General features: G+C 39.1%; 2 protein-coding genes across 2 annotated transcripts in view; both read left to right on the top strand.

The window, feature by feature from the left end:
* The window catches only part of dennd5a (DENN/MADD domain containing 5A), a 55014-nt gene extending 45957 nt beyond the window's left edge, over nt 1–9057 (top strand). The window contains exons 13-23 of the mRNA XM_053634178.1: nt 728–815; nt 930–1014; nt 2870–2998; nt 3368–3489; nt 3582–3727; nt 5321–5439; nt 5525–5706; nt 5793–5875; nt 5971–6094; nt 6232–6400; nt 7521–9057. Of these exons, the coding sequence (XP_053490153.1) occupies nt 728–815; nt 930–1014; nt 2870–2998; nt 3368–3489; nt 3582–3727; nt 5321–5439; nt 5525–5706; nt 5793–5875; nt 5971–6094; nt 6232–6400; nt 7521–7704 (1431 nt within the window). The 3' untranslated portion in view covers nt 7705–9057. The remainder of the gene's footprint in view (nt 1–727; nt 816–929; nt 1015–2869; nt 2999–3367; nt 3490–3581; nt 3728–5320; nt 5440–5524; nt 5707–5792; nt 5876–5970; nt 6095–6231; nt 6401–7520) is intronic.
* A 1334-nt stretch (nt 9058–10391) lies between these two features.
* On the top strand, nt 10392–17464 carry sinhcafl (SIN3-HDAC complex associated factor, like). The gene is made up of 6 exons (XM_053634531.1): nt 10392–10741; nt 12395–12534; nt 13138–13237; nt 13340–13454; nt 13740–13890; nt 15285–17464. The coding sequence occupies exons 1-6, from the start codon at nt 10568–10570 to the stop codon at nt 15469–15471; spliced, it is 867 nt and encodes a 288-aa protein (XP_053490506.1). The 5' UTR covers nt 10392–10567; the 3' UTR covers nt 15472–17464.

Here is a 17464-nt window from a genome sequence, read left to right on the forward strand (position 1 = left end):
TTTTCATTCAGCTTCCTTCTTGTGGCATTTGAAAGCGCCTGTGCGAGAGAGTGTCAATTTAAAATATATCTATTACGTATTTGTACTAGTAGGAAATTGGGGGAAATGGAAAACAAAGAGAAGATGCCATAAAGGGCAATGGAAAAGGGATTATTTATTTATTCATGATGATTATGATTATGATGATGATTATTATTATGTGGCTTTTGAGGACATCTTGACCATTAAAAAGGTGCTAAAAGTCCCTTGTTGAGTTGTTAAGTAAGCTGATGAGATGGAAAAAGTCAACCAAAATACTCTCACTGGTTCAAACTATACTACCAGACTCTTTTTAAAACACACTTTGATGGTGTGTCTTCAAAGTTTTTATACTTCATATATATATATATATATATATATATATATATATATATATATATATATATATATATATATTACTAAAGCAAATCTGGTCTTAAATTACATTTTTGTGAATTGGAAAAAAAATGAAACATTTAATGACAGCCTATCTGTAGACACTCTGTATTTAGTATGGTAGTATGCAGGTGTTGGGCTTTTGAGTCTGCAGATGACCCTTTACATGATAGAAACCTTTTAAAAACCCCTTTTAAAAAATACACTAATAATGATGCAAAAGATGAGCAACTTGTTCATGAGTGTGTACATGTGTCCTCTCTCTCTCTGTATGTGTCTCTCTCTCTCTCTCTCTCTCTCTCTTCTCTACTAGGGGAAGTCTGCCTTGTGGTCGCACCTGCTGCATTATCAGGAGAGCAAAGAGAAGAGAGACGCCACGCCAGCTGGCTTAGGGCCTCCTGGTAATGAATATTCTGTCTTTTCTCGACGAGACAAACACAAATGAGTTGCTTCTGTGATGTGTTACTATTCTGTACTTTGATAGGGAGGTCTGATGTTTCTCTCATGTCTCTCAGGTCTCATTCACGACACAGAGAGGCGGAAATCAGACGCCAGCTTCGCGCTGCCGCCTCTTAAAGTCTCTTTGATTGAGGACATGAGGTCAGTGTGAGAGAGAGTGAATAGAAATATTTTCATTTTCAATAGAAATGCTCATTTTCATTACATCAGCAGTTTGTTGTCAATCCCTGGGTCAGTTAAAATCTAGACTGCTTGTGGCATGTGAATGAAAATGTGAAGCTGGATTAAGGTGAGATAAACTAGACAACGTTCTTTTAGAGAAGAGGGAGCAAAACATAGCTTTTTTAAAAATATATATATTTTAACATCCAGACTCTTGTATCTAATATTGAAATGTAAACAGAGGAAGTCCTATTAGAAATATATTTTTGTCATGTCGTCTTCCCACATTGCGTGAAGAAGATGGAAAGGGGGTCACTGTGTCTCGTCATGTTACTTCCAGTCTAATTAGCACAAGCCCTCCAGCAGGATCTTCTGGTGAACAAGTGCAACAGCACAGGAAGTCCTTTAATATGCCATACCAAACACATAGCGTTCCCTTTGCAGACTCAACACTAACCAAGTATCAATTATAACTTGCATTTTAGCTAGTGAGTGAATAATTAGACCATATCTGATGGTTAATGCTTTATATTAAGGTTACCTTAACTGACATGATTTACTTATTTACTTAGATTAGTATTAACTGACGTTAGAATTCAATTCTAGCGTGTTACTAAATACTGATAACGACAGAGCTCAGGTCTCTGGGTATAAATATCAGTCCCTGCCATTCAGCTTTAATTATTCATGAATGAAAATGAATACAGGTGTTTATTTGACTTGTTTGGTTCATTTTAAAACATTATTTAATATAAGCATTAATGACTACAGTATGTTAGCATTTTGGTGTATTAATATTGAAGTTGATCTAATAGTTTTATTTATGGAACTGATATAAATGAACAGCATGCATAATGCTAAAATGAAATCTTATTGAATTATATATATATATTTTCATCGTTGAGGGATATTTTATTGTATTTTTATTGATGACAAGTTTGCCAGGGGCACGTTTTTTCCCGTTTCACTAATTGCCCCTTCATGCTTGTTCCTCTATGGTTATTGAAGAAAGAACAGAGTGAATGCTGTCTAGAAGGGATTAGACTACTTTAGTGGGAATCTTAGTGGATTGGTTGGCACGTACATACTGGAAGTGAATGTGCCTGGACAGCTCTGCCTGGATACTGGACAAAAGCAGGCTGGTTGATGACGTCTGGGCCGAGATTAAAGCTCATCATTCTGCCTTCCTTTCCTCTCCAAGTCCTCAGTGCTAGTGGACATCATAGAAGACAAAACTCCAGTCCAACTCTTCTGAAAAATAAACTATATAAAAATCTAAAAAGCTGGAAAAGGTGTGCAACAATATTGAGAAAATTGATTATTTAAAAAAAAAATTAAAAATCTTGGATGTCTGCTTCAGTTGTATTAGAGTAACACAGCCAGAATTTGAGATATTTTACTTGTTTAAAGCAAGATAACAATACCCAAGGATTTGTTGATTTCCTTTTGTATGTTAGTTGATAACATTTAGTTAATAGTTGTCTAAATCCAGCTCTGTTCCCACACTAGCCCCAGAACTGTCCTCTTGCATCCCAGCTAACAGTATAAAAGTATATTATTGCTGAAAAGTTATTCACTCAGTAAGGGTTCGATTCGCTTCTAAAAAATAAAAATAAAAAATTAGACTGTAAGTTTTCAGAAATGATTTTCCTTCTGAAATAAATTATCTTCTGTTTGCTTGACAATGTTGTTAGTACATCACTCACCCAGGTTTCACGAAAAATAATATTGCATATACATTCGCGTTAACATTACTACAAGTAAACGATTTGTATCATGTTGTGAAAACGTTCGCGGAACACTGAGAGCATAACTGCTTTTTTTTTCCCTCAAGGCACATTCAGAACATCGGCGAGATTAAGACAGACGTAGGGAAAGCCAGAGCCTGGGTGCGTCTCTCCATGGAGAAGAAACTGCTGTCCAGACACCTCAAACAACTCCTGTCTGATCACGAGCTCACCAAGTAAGACCACCATGTGACGCTCTATGAATATTCCTCGAATCAAGTTCTTCTGTGACTGTAACTTCTGAGTGGAGCTCTTTTTTCTGATGGCTTGGCTTTAAACCAAACCCTTTAAATCTGTTAAACTCAGATGAAGATTTATATCTGTAATAAATGAACATGGCTGAAGTATCACCTTTCAGTGTAGCAGTCTACCCTTGAAAATAAAAACAGGTTTTATTATTAATAATTCATCGTGGTAAAAATGGATCATGTTTGTGCTAGGATTCTTTCGAAGTGTCTTCTTCCCACGTTCTTGTCTTTCAACATGAAAAAACATGCCTTCTGCTGGCGCGTTTCACATATCATTTTCTCTTTCTTTTGCTGCAGGAAGCTCTATAAGCGTTACGCGTTTCTGCGCTGCGATGATGAGAAGGAACAGTTTCTCTATCATTTGCTGTCTTTCAACGCTGTCGATTACTTCTGTTTCACCAACGTCTTCACCACGATCAGTGAGTTGCAGCGCAGTATCACACAAGCACCGCGGAACTCGGCGCGTACATTCTTCTGACTTGTCTCTTTTTTTTTTTCCTCTGTGCTGCAGTGATGCCGTATCATGTGATAGTCATTCCTAGTAAGAAGCTGGGTGGCTCCATGTTCACAGCTAACCCTTGGGTGTGTGTGTCAGGGGAGCTGGCTGAAACCGGAGTGCTCCAGGTGCCGAAAAACACTCTGGAGATCACTTTTGAGGTGAGGAAGGTTATGTAATTTTGTTTGGGTTTTCATTTCATACCAGAAAGGCGTGCTTCCAGCATTCCAACCCACATTGACTTGTGTCAGTGTGCAAGTCTGGTCATGTGACCTTTATTCAACAGTGGTGGTGTGTTCCAGTGAATCCAGGAAAACACATTTGACACCTGGCAAAGCGGTTAACGGCATCCGGAATATCAACACTTCCTACAGATGATGATTGTGATTGTGAACTGCCAAGTCTCCATACAACTACAATTAAACTGTAATTACTGTAGCATCAGCTACAGACTGAATATCTGTTGCTTTTTTTTTTTTTTTTAAATATGGAATCTCTCAACAGAGTGAACAAATGATCCAGTCTAAACATAGCAAATCATATTTATGTACATATTAACAATATATACAAGTTTCTCAGCAGAGAATTTTGTGAATTTAAGATATTGTAATACAAAGTTATCGAAACTTTTTCGACTTTGCAATTCTTTGTACTTTTGATCAATATTTTGGTGTAAAAAAAAGATTATCACATACATTAAATGCCACGTAAAAAAAAAATTTATAACAAGAATTCATTGGTGGGAAAAAAAAAAGTCAGACAGATCCTTGTCATTCTGAAGTTTCCACTCAGGGTCAATAAAATTACTGTCTATCTATCCATCCATCCATCCATCCATCCATCAGCGGCCTACAAACATGGCTGCCATGGACTATACTTCCCACACATACATGTTCACCTTCTTCGGAATACTAATCGCACACACCTGTTTCCAATCTCACACATACTCACACCACAGTATATAAGAGACTGCTCAAACACTATGACTTTGCGTAGTATTGAGTTTAATTCACTTACCAAGCGCTTGTCCTTGTTCTCGTTTCGTTTCATGATCTCTGACCTCTGACCTCATTTATAGTTTCTCGACTCTGATTATTGCTTCGCCCTATTTATGCCTGTTTGCCGATCGCCTGACCTTTTTTTTTTTTTTGCATGTTTTTGGACCACGCCTTGGATTACTGATTTGGATTTGTCTGCCTTTGTCTCCTTTAATAAAAGCTCTTAACTGCGATTGCTTCCGTATCCTACTCCCATACGTCTCGCGATGTGACATCTATCTCTTTCTATATTTCCAAATGTCACTGTCATAGTCTTTCACAGTCTACAGGTTAACTGCTAGGATAAACAACTGAAGAAGAAATAAAAAAAAAAAACTAGCAAGTTTGGTATAAACTTAAGCAGCAGTAAGTCAACTTCAAAGGTTGACATTCATTTGCAAGGAAAGGCCCATGAAGATACAGAGTTATTTTGTATATTACAGATAAAAAATACATTAACTAAGGGTTTTTTTTTTCATCAGCAGTAAAATATTGAGACTAGGTGTAGGTGGATTGTTCAGTCAAGGACAATTCATACATGTTATCAACACACCCCACACTGTAAACCCAGATAGTTCATTTAACTCAAAAAATGTGAGGAAACTAATTACCTCAAAATTTTTAAGTTGATAAATCAATTTCTTTAAGCCAAATACACTTAAACATAACAAAAATTTAACTCAAACTTGCTAGATTTATTGTGATTTCTCTTCTCAGTGCCAGAACCTGGGCAAGTTGACCACAGTGCAGATGGGCCATGATAACTCAGGACTATACGCCAAGTGGCTGGTGGAGTGCGTTCTGGTCCGAAACGGGATCACAGGACACACTTACAAGTGAGAGTCAGATTTATTAATACCAGCGATAAACGTGACGTGACGTCGAAGAACAGGAGATACAGATGTGTTTGTTTGTGTTCAGGTTCCCATGTGGCCGCTGGCTGGGGAAAGGCGTGGACGACGGCAGTTTGGAGAGGATTCTAGTGGGAGAGTTGGTGACTGCAGGCTCGGAGAACGATGAAAGGATGTGTCGCACTCCTCCCATGCAGCAGTCGCCTGGGATGATGCGCCGATTCGTTACCATCTCGCCAAACAGCAAACCAAGTGAGTACCAACACAACAAATGTAAACTTAATGCCGTTACTATAACTGCCTGCTACATGAGTAGTGTGTGTTTTTCTTTTTCTCAGAGCTGAACACGGGGCAGATCCAGGAGGGGGTTGGAGAGGCAATTAATGGAATCGTGAAGCACTTCCATAAACCAGAGAAAGAGGTATTGAGTTGCTTTTTAGTATCTTTGACAAGTGTCATAATAAAGAAGATTATTGAGTATGTTTATTGAGAATCATTCTCTCTGTCTGATTTCAGAGAGGAAGTCTGACTCTTCTTCTCTGCGGAGAATACGGTCTGGTCTGGGCTCTCGAGCAGGTGTTCCAGCATGGCTTCAAGTCACCACGTCTCTTCAAGAATGTCTTTATTTGGGATTTTCTGGGTAATAAACAAGTTCATTTATGCCTTCTTTTGGATTTTCTGGATCTGATATGCTATTTGAATTAATCCTGAACGACTCTGGTCTGTGTTATTTATGATCTGATGTTGTACCATGTCTGTATGATCCTGTCCCTTCAGAAAAGGCGCAGGTTTATTTTGAAAGTGCCGAGCAGAGTCAGGTAACTCAGGATGAAAACTATCAGACGAGGGTGCGCCATTTCTGCCGCTTCATGCGCGCCATCAGCAGCACCCCCAGAAACATCGGCAAAGATGGCAAGTTCCAGCTCCTCGTGTGCCTCGGAGCCAGGTTAGTCTGTAATCTTGTTTATATTATGTCACCAACCAAGCACTTTCATATCTGAAGGTTAACAACAAAATATCACAGATGGAACACCAACGCACTTGCTAATACGGCTTTGTTGTTGTTGTACCTTCTTCTCTTTCAACATTTAAAAATGTTAATTACAGTGCATTGCAGTTATTCATCCTTTGAACCCCCTGCTGGTTGCTATAAAACTCCTAAATTAGTCCTGGTGCAACCAGTTGCCATTAGAAGTGATATAATTAATTGAATGATGTCTATCTGTGTGTGATTAAGTGTCATGTGATTTCAGTACAAATCCACCTGTTTCTGGAAGGCCCCAGAGATTGTTAGCGAACATACCTTAATAAAAATAAGACCAGTAAGCTATCAAAACAAGTCCCGGACAAAGTTCTAGAAAAGTTCTAGATCAGTAAGGGGTTTGGTTATATACAAAAAAAAAATAATCCCACATTTTGAACATCACATGGAGCAGTAAATTCATGATTTAAAAATTGGAAAGAATATGGCAGAGTATGGGTGCACGGTGGCTTAGTGGTTAGCGCGTTTGCCTTGAATCCTGCTTCTGCCCTGTGTGCATGGAGTTTGCATGTTCTCCCCATCCTTCAGGGGCTTCCTCTGGGTACTACGGTTTCCTCCCCCAGTCCAAATACATGCTTTGTAGGCTGATTGGCATTTCCAAATTGTCTGTGGCGTGTGAATAGGTGTGCGATTTTGCCCTGCGATGCATTGGCACCCCATCCAGGGTATCCCCCGCCTTGTGTCCCGAGTTCCCTGGGATAGGCTGTAGGCTTCCCACGACCCTGTGTAGGATAAGCGGTATGGAAAATGGATGGATGGATGGCAAACTCTGTCCACCAAAATTCAGGGACTGGGCAAGGAGACATTAGTCAGAGAAGCAACTCTGAGGCCAAGGGAAACGCTCAACATGATGCTACCACCACTGTGCTTTACTATGGGAATGGTGTTCTCAGGGTGATGAGTAGTGTTACTGATATAAAATTTGTATACTGAGTACTTATGCAATCCACTATACCATATAACCAATTACTGACACATTCCTATTAATGATTAACCATCCGGGTCTTTCTATTATCCCCTTCAGAGATCACTTGCTTCACCACTGGATAGCTCTACTGACCGATTGTCCCATCACAGCACAGATGTACGAGGACATGGCATTGCTAAAAGACCGTTCTCTAGTGAACTCTTTGATCAGAGTGTTACAGACTTTGCAAGAATTCAACATAACTCTGGAGACCTCTCTCGTCAAAGGGATTGGAATATAAAACCTTGCCCTCCTGCTCCTCCTACTCCTCCTCCTCTGAAGAAGAAAGACATAATCCAGGCAGATCAGCGGGGACCATGGACTAATTTGCATTTGTTTTGTTTTCTTTTGTTTTTTTTACATGAAGAGACTTGAACAAAAGGACTACACCTGGCTTACATTAAATCTACTGTCATGTTTGCCGTATATAAAGTGCAATGAGCCTTTTCAAAACGTGTCATTATTTTTATCCTCGGCGCTGTCGCTGTTAGACATTTAAAATATGTTTTGTATTATGATCCCACCTGTATAGCCCACCTGCGCGCTATACTGTTTTAATCGAAAGCTCGATATTTTCATTGCTATTGTGAACTCCTGGCGACAGCTGTATTAAAAAAAAAAAGAAAAAAAAAAAAGGAGAGCAAGAAAAAGGGTAATATATTTTCGAAGAAGAGCAGTATTATTTTGATATGTCTGTGAAGTTGCTTGCTCTGTGGTCTATCTTATCCATACTGTCACAATGCAGAGTGAAAAGCAAATTATGTAGAAGTATGCTTTATAAGTATAACTCATGGGAAACTCATATTTTAATTAAAACACACACAAACAAGAAATTAGCTCTTGTTTTTTTAAACCAGGGGACTTTATAAATCGAAACGTAGTATGCAAATCTCCATGAGCACATGCTGAGATTAGACTATGTTAGATGATAGGGTGCATAAAAAGGATGACAAAGTGTATTTTATGAATGTGAAAGAAGAGAAAAAACAAACATTCAGACCTCTTAAAACCATTTTAAAGTTTAGCTCACACATTTTCATAGCCGGAATTATCTCACATCCCAGTGTAACCAGTGTATCTCTATTAAATAAAATACGACATCAATTCGTCCTCTTTTTTAACCCTCAGATCTGCACATCAGCCAGTAGTCAGCCCAGAGACATTACAAAGCAGCACATTGAGGGTTTTACTGGCCTCCATGAAAGCCCCAAGCTCAGCGTCATTTGTTTCTGCTATGCAATATTCACATCTCCATGAAGCCACCACTGATATACAGTACAATACACTGATGGAACGGAGGCTTCATCCAGATGTTCTAGTGTAGCATATGATGTGTAGTCCAGAAGCTTCTGAAGTTTTCTGGCAGTCTCCACACCAAAATGCTCTAACAAATGCATCATTTGTCTCATGGTACATTTTAGACAGGACTGTGTAATGTAGTGTTTAATAAGTGAGCAGCAGTGTACAGTGTATAAAATGTATTAAAAGTGAGAATTCTATGCTGGTGTTACGGCTCGTCATTAAAGTTTAAACGATTAGATGGAGAGAAAATTAATATGAGCACAAGTCTCTGTTTTTTTTTACACTGGATGCCCTTTCTGACACAATCCTCCCATTTCATCCCAGGCTTGGGACCAGCACTGAGAGTGCACTGGATGGTTCAACCCCCCCAGTGGCTGGGCTGGTTCCCTGAACAGTTATTAAACCCGGGCTGTGGTGGTGAGAGTGCAGGATCCTTAGCCGCTGGACCACCAGGGATAATATGTCCCTATGTAAATATACAAAAAATGAATCAAGGTACACAGTACTTCAGACCAAGCACTTCTGAGGCTGTAGGAGGTGAAAGTGGTTGATATGAAATGGTTGTTGATCTGATAGTTGCTGAAACAACATATTAGGGTTGCAAAGTTCTGAGAATATAGATGAGCACATTGTCCTTACCTTTCCTCACTTCATTTATTTCACGTGATGGACAAGTTTGTACGTGTCCAATTGCCGGAAAAAATAGAAAACCTTCATTCTGATGATGTTCAACAAAATGATCAGCCAGTCTTTTCTTGGTTTCTCATCATCAGCTGGCTTCTCCTACAGCTTTAGGAGCACTTTGCGGGACAGCTAATGAAGGACTTTTGTCCTTTGTAATTTCTTTATGTATCTATATTCACCGACCACTGGCACCTACCATATAGGTACACTTTATATCCATCCATTGCTGTGTTGGCCCCACTATGCCATCCATCAATGTACCAGTACCATCACTTAACAGATATTAAGTACTTGACATACTTGAAATACTTGACACTGACATTGTGGTGTGTGGTACTGGCAGGAGTATATCACGTACACTTACTGTTCACGTTATCAGACTTACCAGGTTTGTTACTTAGCCTTGTATGTGTAGTTAGTGGCTGTACCTCATATTTTTCCAAGAACAGTGTGTATTAACAGTTTCTGAGTACAGCTCTGCTGGTGGCTAGATATTTTTTGGATGTTGGACTGTTTTTCTGCACCGACACAGAGAGATTAAAACCACTGAAATGCTTCTCTACATGACACTCTCGTACCAGCACCACTCAGTGATGTTAGTGTCACCACAGTGCTGATAATGGCCATCTGACGGATGGAGTTTGGCATAGATAGACAGAGAGACAGACAGACATATAGATAGATAGATATCAGTGTATCGATAATTATATATAATATATGAGGCATATATAATCATCTCATTGCTCAAATATAAGTGTTGTACTACTTCAGGCCAAATAGCAGTGTCTATATCTATCTATCTATCTATCTATACATATATATATATATAATTAATGGACTAATTTTTCAGACACTAACCAGAAGGCGGATTGTTTATTATGTGCAGGAGGCGGGATTTGTCTGAATACTGGTGGAGATTACAAAAAAAAATGATTTCGCGCTCTTTTGGTCGCCTTTGCAAAAATAAACACGACGCCATTTACGCCAGAGCAAAGCATTCTGGGAACGCGAGTCCTCTAAACGCTCGCTAACATGTCGGTCAGAGCATATAGTCCTACACATCCCAGGATGCAACATTCTTAAAAGGCGAAAAGAGAGCTCGTCCATTGGTGGAGTTGATGTTTAAACCGAGGCGCCGACGCTCCTTATATGGACTTCCTGCGAGCCGCCGCGCCGTTTTCCTCTGGTATTTGTATGCTAATGAGGCGCCTCCATTCATGTGCGTGCGGTCCGTAGTAAGACATGCGCAGTGCGGAGGAATAAAATCGGACGGAATTTCAAAGTTTCCGACGGTAAGCTCTTTGTTGTTATCGGCGTGAAGTCGTAATTAAATGCAGTGACATGTCTGTAACGCGTCGTGTTGCGTGTATTTGTGCGGATTCGCGTGTTTAGTTTGCGTGTGCGACGAGAATATGTACGTTTAACAATGGTGTAGCGCGTGCAACGGACGCGGCGCGTGGCATGGCAGCATGCTAACAATAGCTAACTCCTGTCCGAGGAAGATTTGGCGCTCTCCTTGGCTGAAAGTTTGAAGAAAGCGAGCGGAGACGCGTTAATTCGGATGTTTCGCAGAAAGATGTTCGGAAATGAGTGTAGAAATCCAGTCTAGACGAGGTTTGGTTGTAAATACGTGTTTAAGAAAGAAAGAAAGAAAGAAAGAAAGAAACGCACGCACGGGACCTCCCACTCTCTCGGAGTGTTTTTTTTTTTTTTTTTTGTCTCGCGCTTTCATGAACACAAAACGCGTTAGTTAACCAAACTCGCTGCTTTCAGATTTAAATATTGTTTTAGTTCTATTAAAACGGATAAGAAAGACGCACACTCTGCAGAACTATCTCAGCATTTCTGTATTTCCTGGTTGTAAACAGAGGCTTTGTGGTTGTGTTTTTCGTGTTGAAACACAGAGACTCTTCAGCTGTTCAACACTGAACTGATCAACATGCGCGCGCTTTAACTTGAAGGCATGCGCACACACACACTCGGTTATTTAAAAAAAATCTTCTAATGCACAGTGGCTGTATTTAGTTATTTTTAAACTTCATCCAACTTCCCTCTTTAAAACCCGCTGTCCTGGTGTACTTTCGGTTTTGCGAGTCTGAGTCTGAAAATAAAGCAGTTTGTCTTAAAGCAGTGAAACATCACACGTCTTGCTGTTGTGTAGTGAAGCCTAATGTTGTTTTTGTGTTTGGAGAGGATTCTTGAACACGAGTCCATGATTTGTTTTTAACTAATTGCTAGGAAAAAATATGTAAAGCAGTGCTTTACTGATGATGCTTATGCCATTTCTGTTTGGCATATATTTCATAAAGGTGTGTGTGTGTGTGTGTTAGTCACAGAAACCTTGCCAAAAAAATAAAAGTGCAAGAGTGTGTGTGCATGTAAATGTAAAGAGACTCACTAGATCTGGATGGAAATTCAAGGAAGCTGTGTGTTTTTTTTTGTTTTTTTTGTTTGTTTTTTTTTTTAAAGGGGGGGAGGCATGACTAGAAATTAAATATTTTGTTGTTAATGTAATATAAACTCAAAAAGGTATAGCAGAAAAATATCAGCATGAAATTTTCCCATTAAAGAAAAAGTTTCTGAACATTTCCGTACTTATTTTTCCCTACTTTATTTTTTGGAGGGAAAAAGTATGGAAATTTGGGAAAACTTGATCAGAGTAACACGGTTGCAAAGCACTGGTTATAAATCAGATATTTCCATCATATTGTATGCAGTCTGTTTGAATGCAGTTTTGCCTTTTCGCTTTACTTTACTGACCTGAACATTTTTTTGTGTGTATTATAAAATATTTGGGGGGAAAAAAACCCCTCAACATCTGGATTTTTGCACTTAACCATTTAACAAGTGTGTTATAAAGTGTCGTATCTACCTCCTTTAATACACACCGCCTCCGAGTGTGACTTTTAAACCTTCATCCCTGTCTGTTTTGAATGCTCTTACAGGATCAACCAGAGATGTTTGGATTTCACAAATCCAAGATTTATCGCAGCCATGAAGGCTGCTGCATTTGCAAGACCAAGTCCTCCAGTTCCCGGTTCACAGACAGCAGCAGATACGAGGAAACCTTCCGCCTCTGCTTCGGGTGAGCATTACCGCAGCAGAATCTTGAGCCTATAATATTAACGTTGGTACTGTTTACTGTTTTCATCCAGCTGCTTATTCGTGTGTTGCATAGTGCAGCATTTTCCCTCTCGGTCTAGACATAGCAAGTCATAGTGACTGGTAAACATTCATCTGTGCAAGAGGGGGGATACAATGTCTTTTAGTTCTTATTGGGTTTGATAAGAACGTTTTGCTCATACAGGCATCAATCACGTCACATTTCAAGGCCTGTGAAAGACGCTAGGCAACAAGGAATTGGTGGGAAAATAAAATGTGTATATAAAATGGTGCAAAAAGCAGTCTAATGTCCAACCAGTTTCTTATTACTACACTAGAATTGGTCTAATTTTAAAATTTATTTTATAAACTCTGCAGTTAGTGGTGTAGACTGGTGGCAGTATCTACACTTGTCATGATGATTGCATGTGATCATTGCACACCCGTCACTTGGATGCCTGAAAGCCTAAACACTAATCACAAATTTCACGGAATCTATAATACACTGTCATCCAGCTGTTCTCGCACGGCTCGATATTAACCGATTTCGTCGTCTCTGCTATCGTTCTCGTTATTTGTACTCTAGTTTATCCGAAGACCGAGTCGGCGACATCTGCAATGCCTGTGTACTGCTCGTAAAGCGATGGAAAAAGTTACCACATGGTTCAAAGAAGAACTGGAGTCACGTACGTATCGGGTTCATTAAGCTCACGGAGTGATTCGTGTTTAAAATGCATGGCTGATTTAAAAAAAAAAATTCATTTCGTTTCTTCGCCAATTTCTTTAAGGTGGTGGATGCGAGAGCGGGACCCGGCTTCAAGCTGACGAAACCCAAGAAAGTGAAGAATATGGATGGGAAGAAGAAAAGCAAGCTGAAGAAGCTGCACAAGTTTAAACGGCAGAGTGAGTTGTCTAGTTTGATTCCTTTATTTGTGGGGGAAAAAGTGGATAATGGCTGTAATGTGGAATGTGCTTATCGTCACAGAGAGTAAGTGGTGTTGCGTCGTGCAGTTGGTGTACCTCCGTGCAGTTTTTTTTCCAAACTGTAACTAGAGTTTGTGGAGGAGTGTTTGGTGTCTGCTAAATTGTATATGTGTTTTGTACATGATTGTACATATGTTTATTTTAAAATGACTGCTTTTGACTAATTTTATTCATATATCTTTTTTTCTTTTTCTTTCTTTCTAGATTCTGACGCCCACAGCACTACGTCCAGCATGTCTCCCTCTCAGTCTCCCAGCCACAGCAACCAATCTGACGACGGCTCGGACGTTGAGACCAAGCAGAGGCGCCCGACTCCAGCAGGCTTCTCGTTTCTTGACCTCTCCTACTGGAAGAGGTAAAATACAGAGTGATAATATAGTGTGTGTGTGTGTGTGTGTGTGTGTGTGTGTGTGTGTGTGTGTGTGTGTATATATAGCTTTTAATAGCTCAAACGGAATAGTTTTCCAGGCTAGAATGCTACTAGCAATCTGGACACTATCTGAGAATGATAGAAATCTGTAAGCAAGGGAACCAAGGCTTGATGATGATTATGATGATGATACGAACAAAGCACATTAGGAAATAGAGTCCTCCAAAACGGCTGTAGTTTGGACACTTTACATCGAAAATAAACCGCAAGCCCTAACCGTTTTCACCTACGTTTAAGTAATGCATGTAACTGAAGTCTTTTGAGTTTTCTGTTTATAAAATGAATCGAACATGTGGATGGATAACCTGAGTGCGCAGAGCAATATCGGCAAGCGTGGTCGTTAAAGATGAGCACATGACGTGTGTTGCTCAGTGCTTGCAGAAATGAACTCCTCTCTCTCTCTCTCTCGACAATTGCTGATACTGCACGCTCAAGCACTTAAAACATCACAGTATCTAACAATATCTCTATCAGGTTACTTGTATTGTAGGATGATGCTGTATTTCCTCCCCTTGATATAGTGTGCAGTCTGCTTTGCTTTGATTGGCGTTATTATTTGGGAAATATGTCCGGACCGCTGCCATTTCATGTCTTCTGTTCATTATTATGACAACATAGACAAGGCTTATGTCGCATACCAAATGGTATCGAATGTTTGCATCGGAGCGGTTTTGAGTGCGAGTAAATGAGCACAGTATCGGACCAATGCCAGTATCGGTGTCGACGCGTCAGTTTAACAGTTTTACCGCAAACATTTTTAAGCAATTTTTTGACTTGTTCATTTTTTTCCTATTGCTGTACTGTCCAGTCCCTCCAGGATTTCGCGAAGTCACGCAAACTCCGCAATATTCGGAGGCGCTTGCAGTTTTTCAAATTTACCGCAGATTTCGCACGTCATGTGACGTGATCACGGCGCGTGTTCAGTCAAAGCCCTCTTTGATTCACATGCATTGCAAGTATGCAAGTACTGCTAAAGGTCTCATTTACAAACAAACGTCACTGCGAAAGGCCGTGCAAAACAATTCTGTGCAATTTCAGCAATTCAAGTAGTTTTCCACACAAAAAAAAATGTTACTTTGCAAATTTTGAAAAAAATACAGCAGCAAACTTTTTGGCCTGAATAATCAAAAAAAAAACCAGCAACTCTGAAATCCTGTACAGACTGACCATCACTGCAATCAGTAACCCCAACACGCACGTCTGTTTACCTCTTATGCTGACTGTATATTTTCCTGCAAGTGTTATTTGAAAGAATTTTACTGTCTCTAAATTTTTACACTTTTAAAAAAAAAATAAAATGTATGCTTCTACATTTGCAGACAGAAAGTGTGCTGTGGCATCGTGTACAAAGGGCGTTTTGGTGAAGTCATCATCGACCCTCGGCTCTTCAAGCCCTGCTGCGGGGCCAAGCAGCCGCCAGCGGTGACGTCGCCCGCCGCCGACTCCCCGTGTGCTGCCGACACACTGCCGTCTCCCCTCGCAGAGGACTTGAAGGAGACCTGGTGACCTCGTTGCACCTCCGAGCGTCTCCTCGAGGCTCAGTTGCTTTGTCTCCAGTGGCAGACTCTATCCTTCCCACACAGGACTGTATAAATGCTGAATCCTGCTCCTCCCCCGTTTGTTATAACGATTTCCTTTTGAGATTTTTTTTTTTTTTTTAAGAAAACCAAAAAAAAGCTATTAAAAAAATTTAAGTATGGGCATTAGTACATATTCATAGGATCAGGATCGAATTGACGGTTTATGACGTGTAATCCATTTTGTATGGTTGTTTTGTCTTATTATTTTTTTTTATATACATATATTTTTTGGCACTGTAAAATATTTTGCATTTTTGTAGTGCTTGTAAATATCTTTTTCCAGTGCACCAAAAGCCTCCTATCTGGCTCCTAGTTTCCTGTGTGTAAATTGAGTTATAAATGTTCATGAAACATGCCATAATGATGTGTCCCTGACGTTGCTCAGTTGTGTTGATGAAATGGTTTGAATTTTTAAACAAGCTCGACTGTGTCTACGAGCTCATTTGATCTAAATGTGCTGGTAGCTCGGTCAGTTTTATAACATAGCATTTTGGTTGGCGAGGTTTAAACGGGCCGATTAATATTTGCAAAGTGAATATAGCTCCGTTTACACCCACCAAATGCACCCGTGTCTGTTAATCTCTCGTTCCTGGTTGCTGTTGTCACAAGCCCATGAAATGCAGGACACAAACTTTTTTTGCCAGTCCATCCCAAAAAAAAAAAAATAAAAAAAAAGTGCATGCTAATATTGCTATTCAAAACGATATTTATTATAGCATGCTAAGTCAGCATGCACTAAATGTGTCTTGGGTTATATTGCTTAGCACTCAGTGTAATGGTGTGGTATTTTAATTTTTTTATGATGATTATTTTCAAAAAAATATTGCTCACTAGTTATTGTTCCACTACAGATTTTAACAGCATCTGTTGATACCATGATTTAAAAAAAAAAAAAGCTCTACATCTGTTTTGGCAGATGCTTCTAACCATTGCATGCTTCTCATTATTGTAAATGTGTTCATGTACTAAAAAACATCAGCAATACTGTTCACTGTTTTTGCATCATGATACAGTGTGCAGCTTTTAAATTCTACAATGTGATGGCTTTTCGCCTTTTGCAACGGGTTTTTTTTTTTTTTCCGGACTCAGGCAGCTTATAATCCGAAGTAACGGTGCGAAGAAATTCATGTTTTTAAATGCGTTGCATTTGTAGGAACTAAGAAATTACATTAAGTCTTTCTTGTATTATTGGAATGAATTAACAAAGCAATAGCGCTCTCTGGCTTCCAGACTACCGAGCTGGTTATTTACATAATGTCAGTAAGGTTCAGGGAAACTATTTACTTGGTACATTTTCAGTCACTGTTAATGTGCCTTATGAGAGATTTAACATGAATTTGTGTTTTCTAATTTATACTATTTATTCAAACATATCTGTACAATTGATGCTGTAAAAGAGGTTTTGTGCACTTTTTTTTTTATACATTTATAATGTTTTCTTTATATATTTTTTATCTTGATTGTCATTACATTTTCAATTTAATAAATCTTTGTATGCAAAATCATTTCTGATGTTGCGTCTCATTTATAAAGATTTATCATTTTGAAATTGTTATAATTTTTTAAAAAATAAATAAATTCGTATCCCACTTGTGCTCCATTTAAAACTTTTTTTTGTGTGTGTGAAACCAAGTTGCTTTGTAGTATTAGCATTAATTAAAGAATATGGAAAAACAAAGAAAGAAAGCCAGCACAAACCCATAAATTAAGACAAGGATTGTGACCTTTTCCGGTGCTGTTACATTGCTAATTTTTTATATTCAGAAACCTACTTCTGGCATTTCTGAACATTTCATCAGGGGCCTCCACATACACCAGTCATGTTATTTTATATGCAAGAATGAATTATTTTACATACCTGATCATTATTTTGTATGAGGTTTAGGAAACATCCATCCATCCATCTTCTATACCACTTA

Source organism: Ictalurus furcatus, chromosome 10 (genome assembly GCF_023375685.1).
Source record: "Ictalurus furcatus strain D&B chromosome 10, Billie_1.0, whole genome shotgun sequence".
Taxonomy (NCBI): Eukaryota; Metazoa; Chordata; class Actinopteri; order Siluriformes; family Ictaluridae; genus Ictalurus; species Ictalurus furcatus.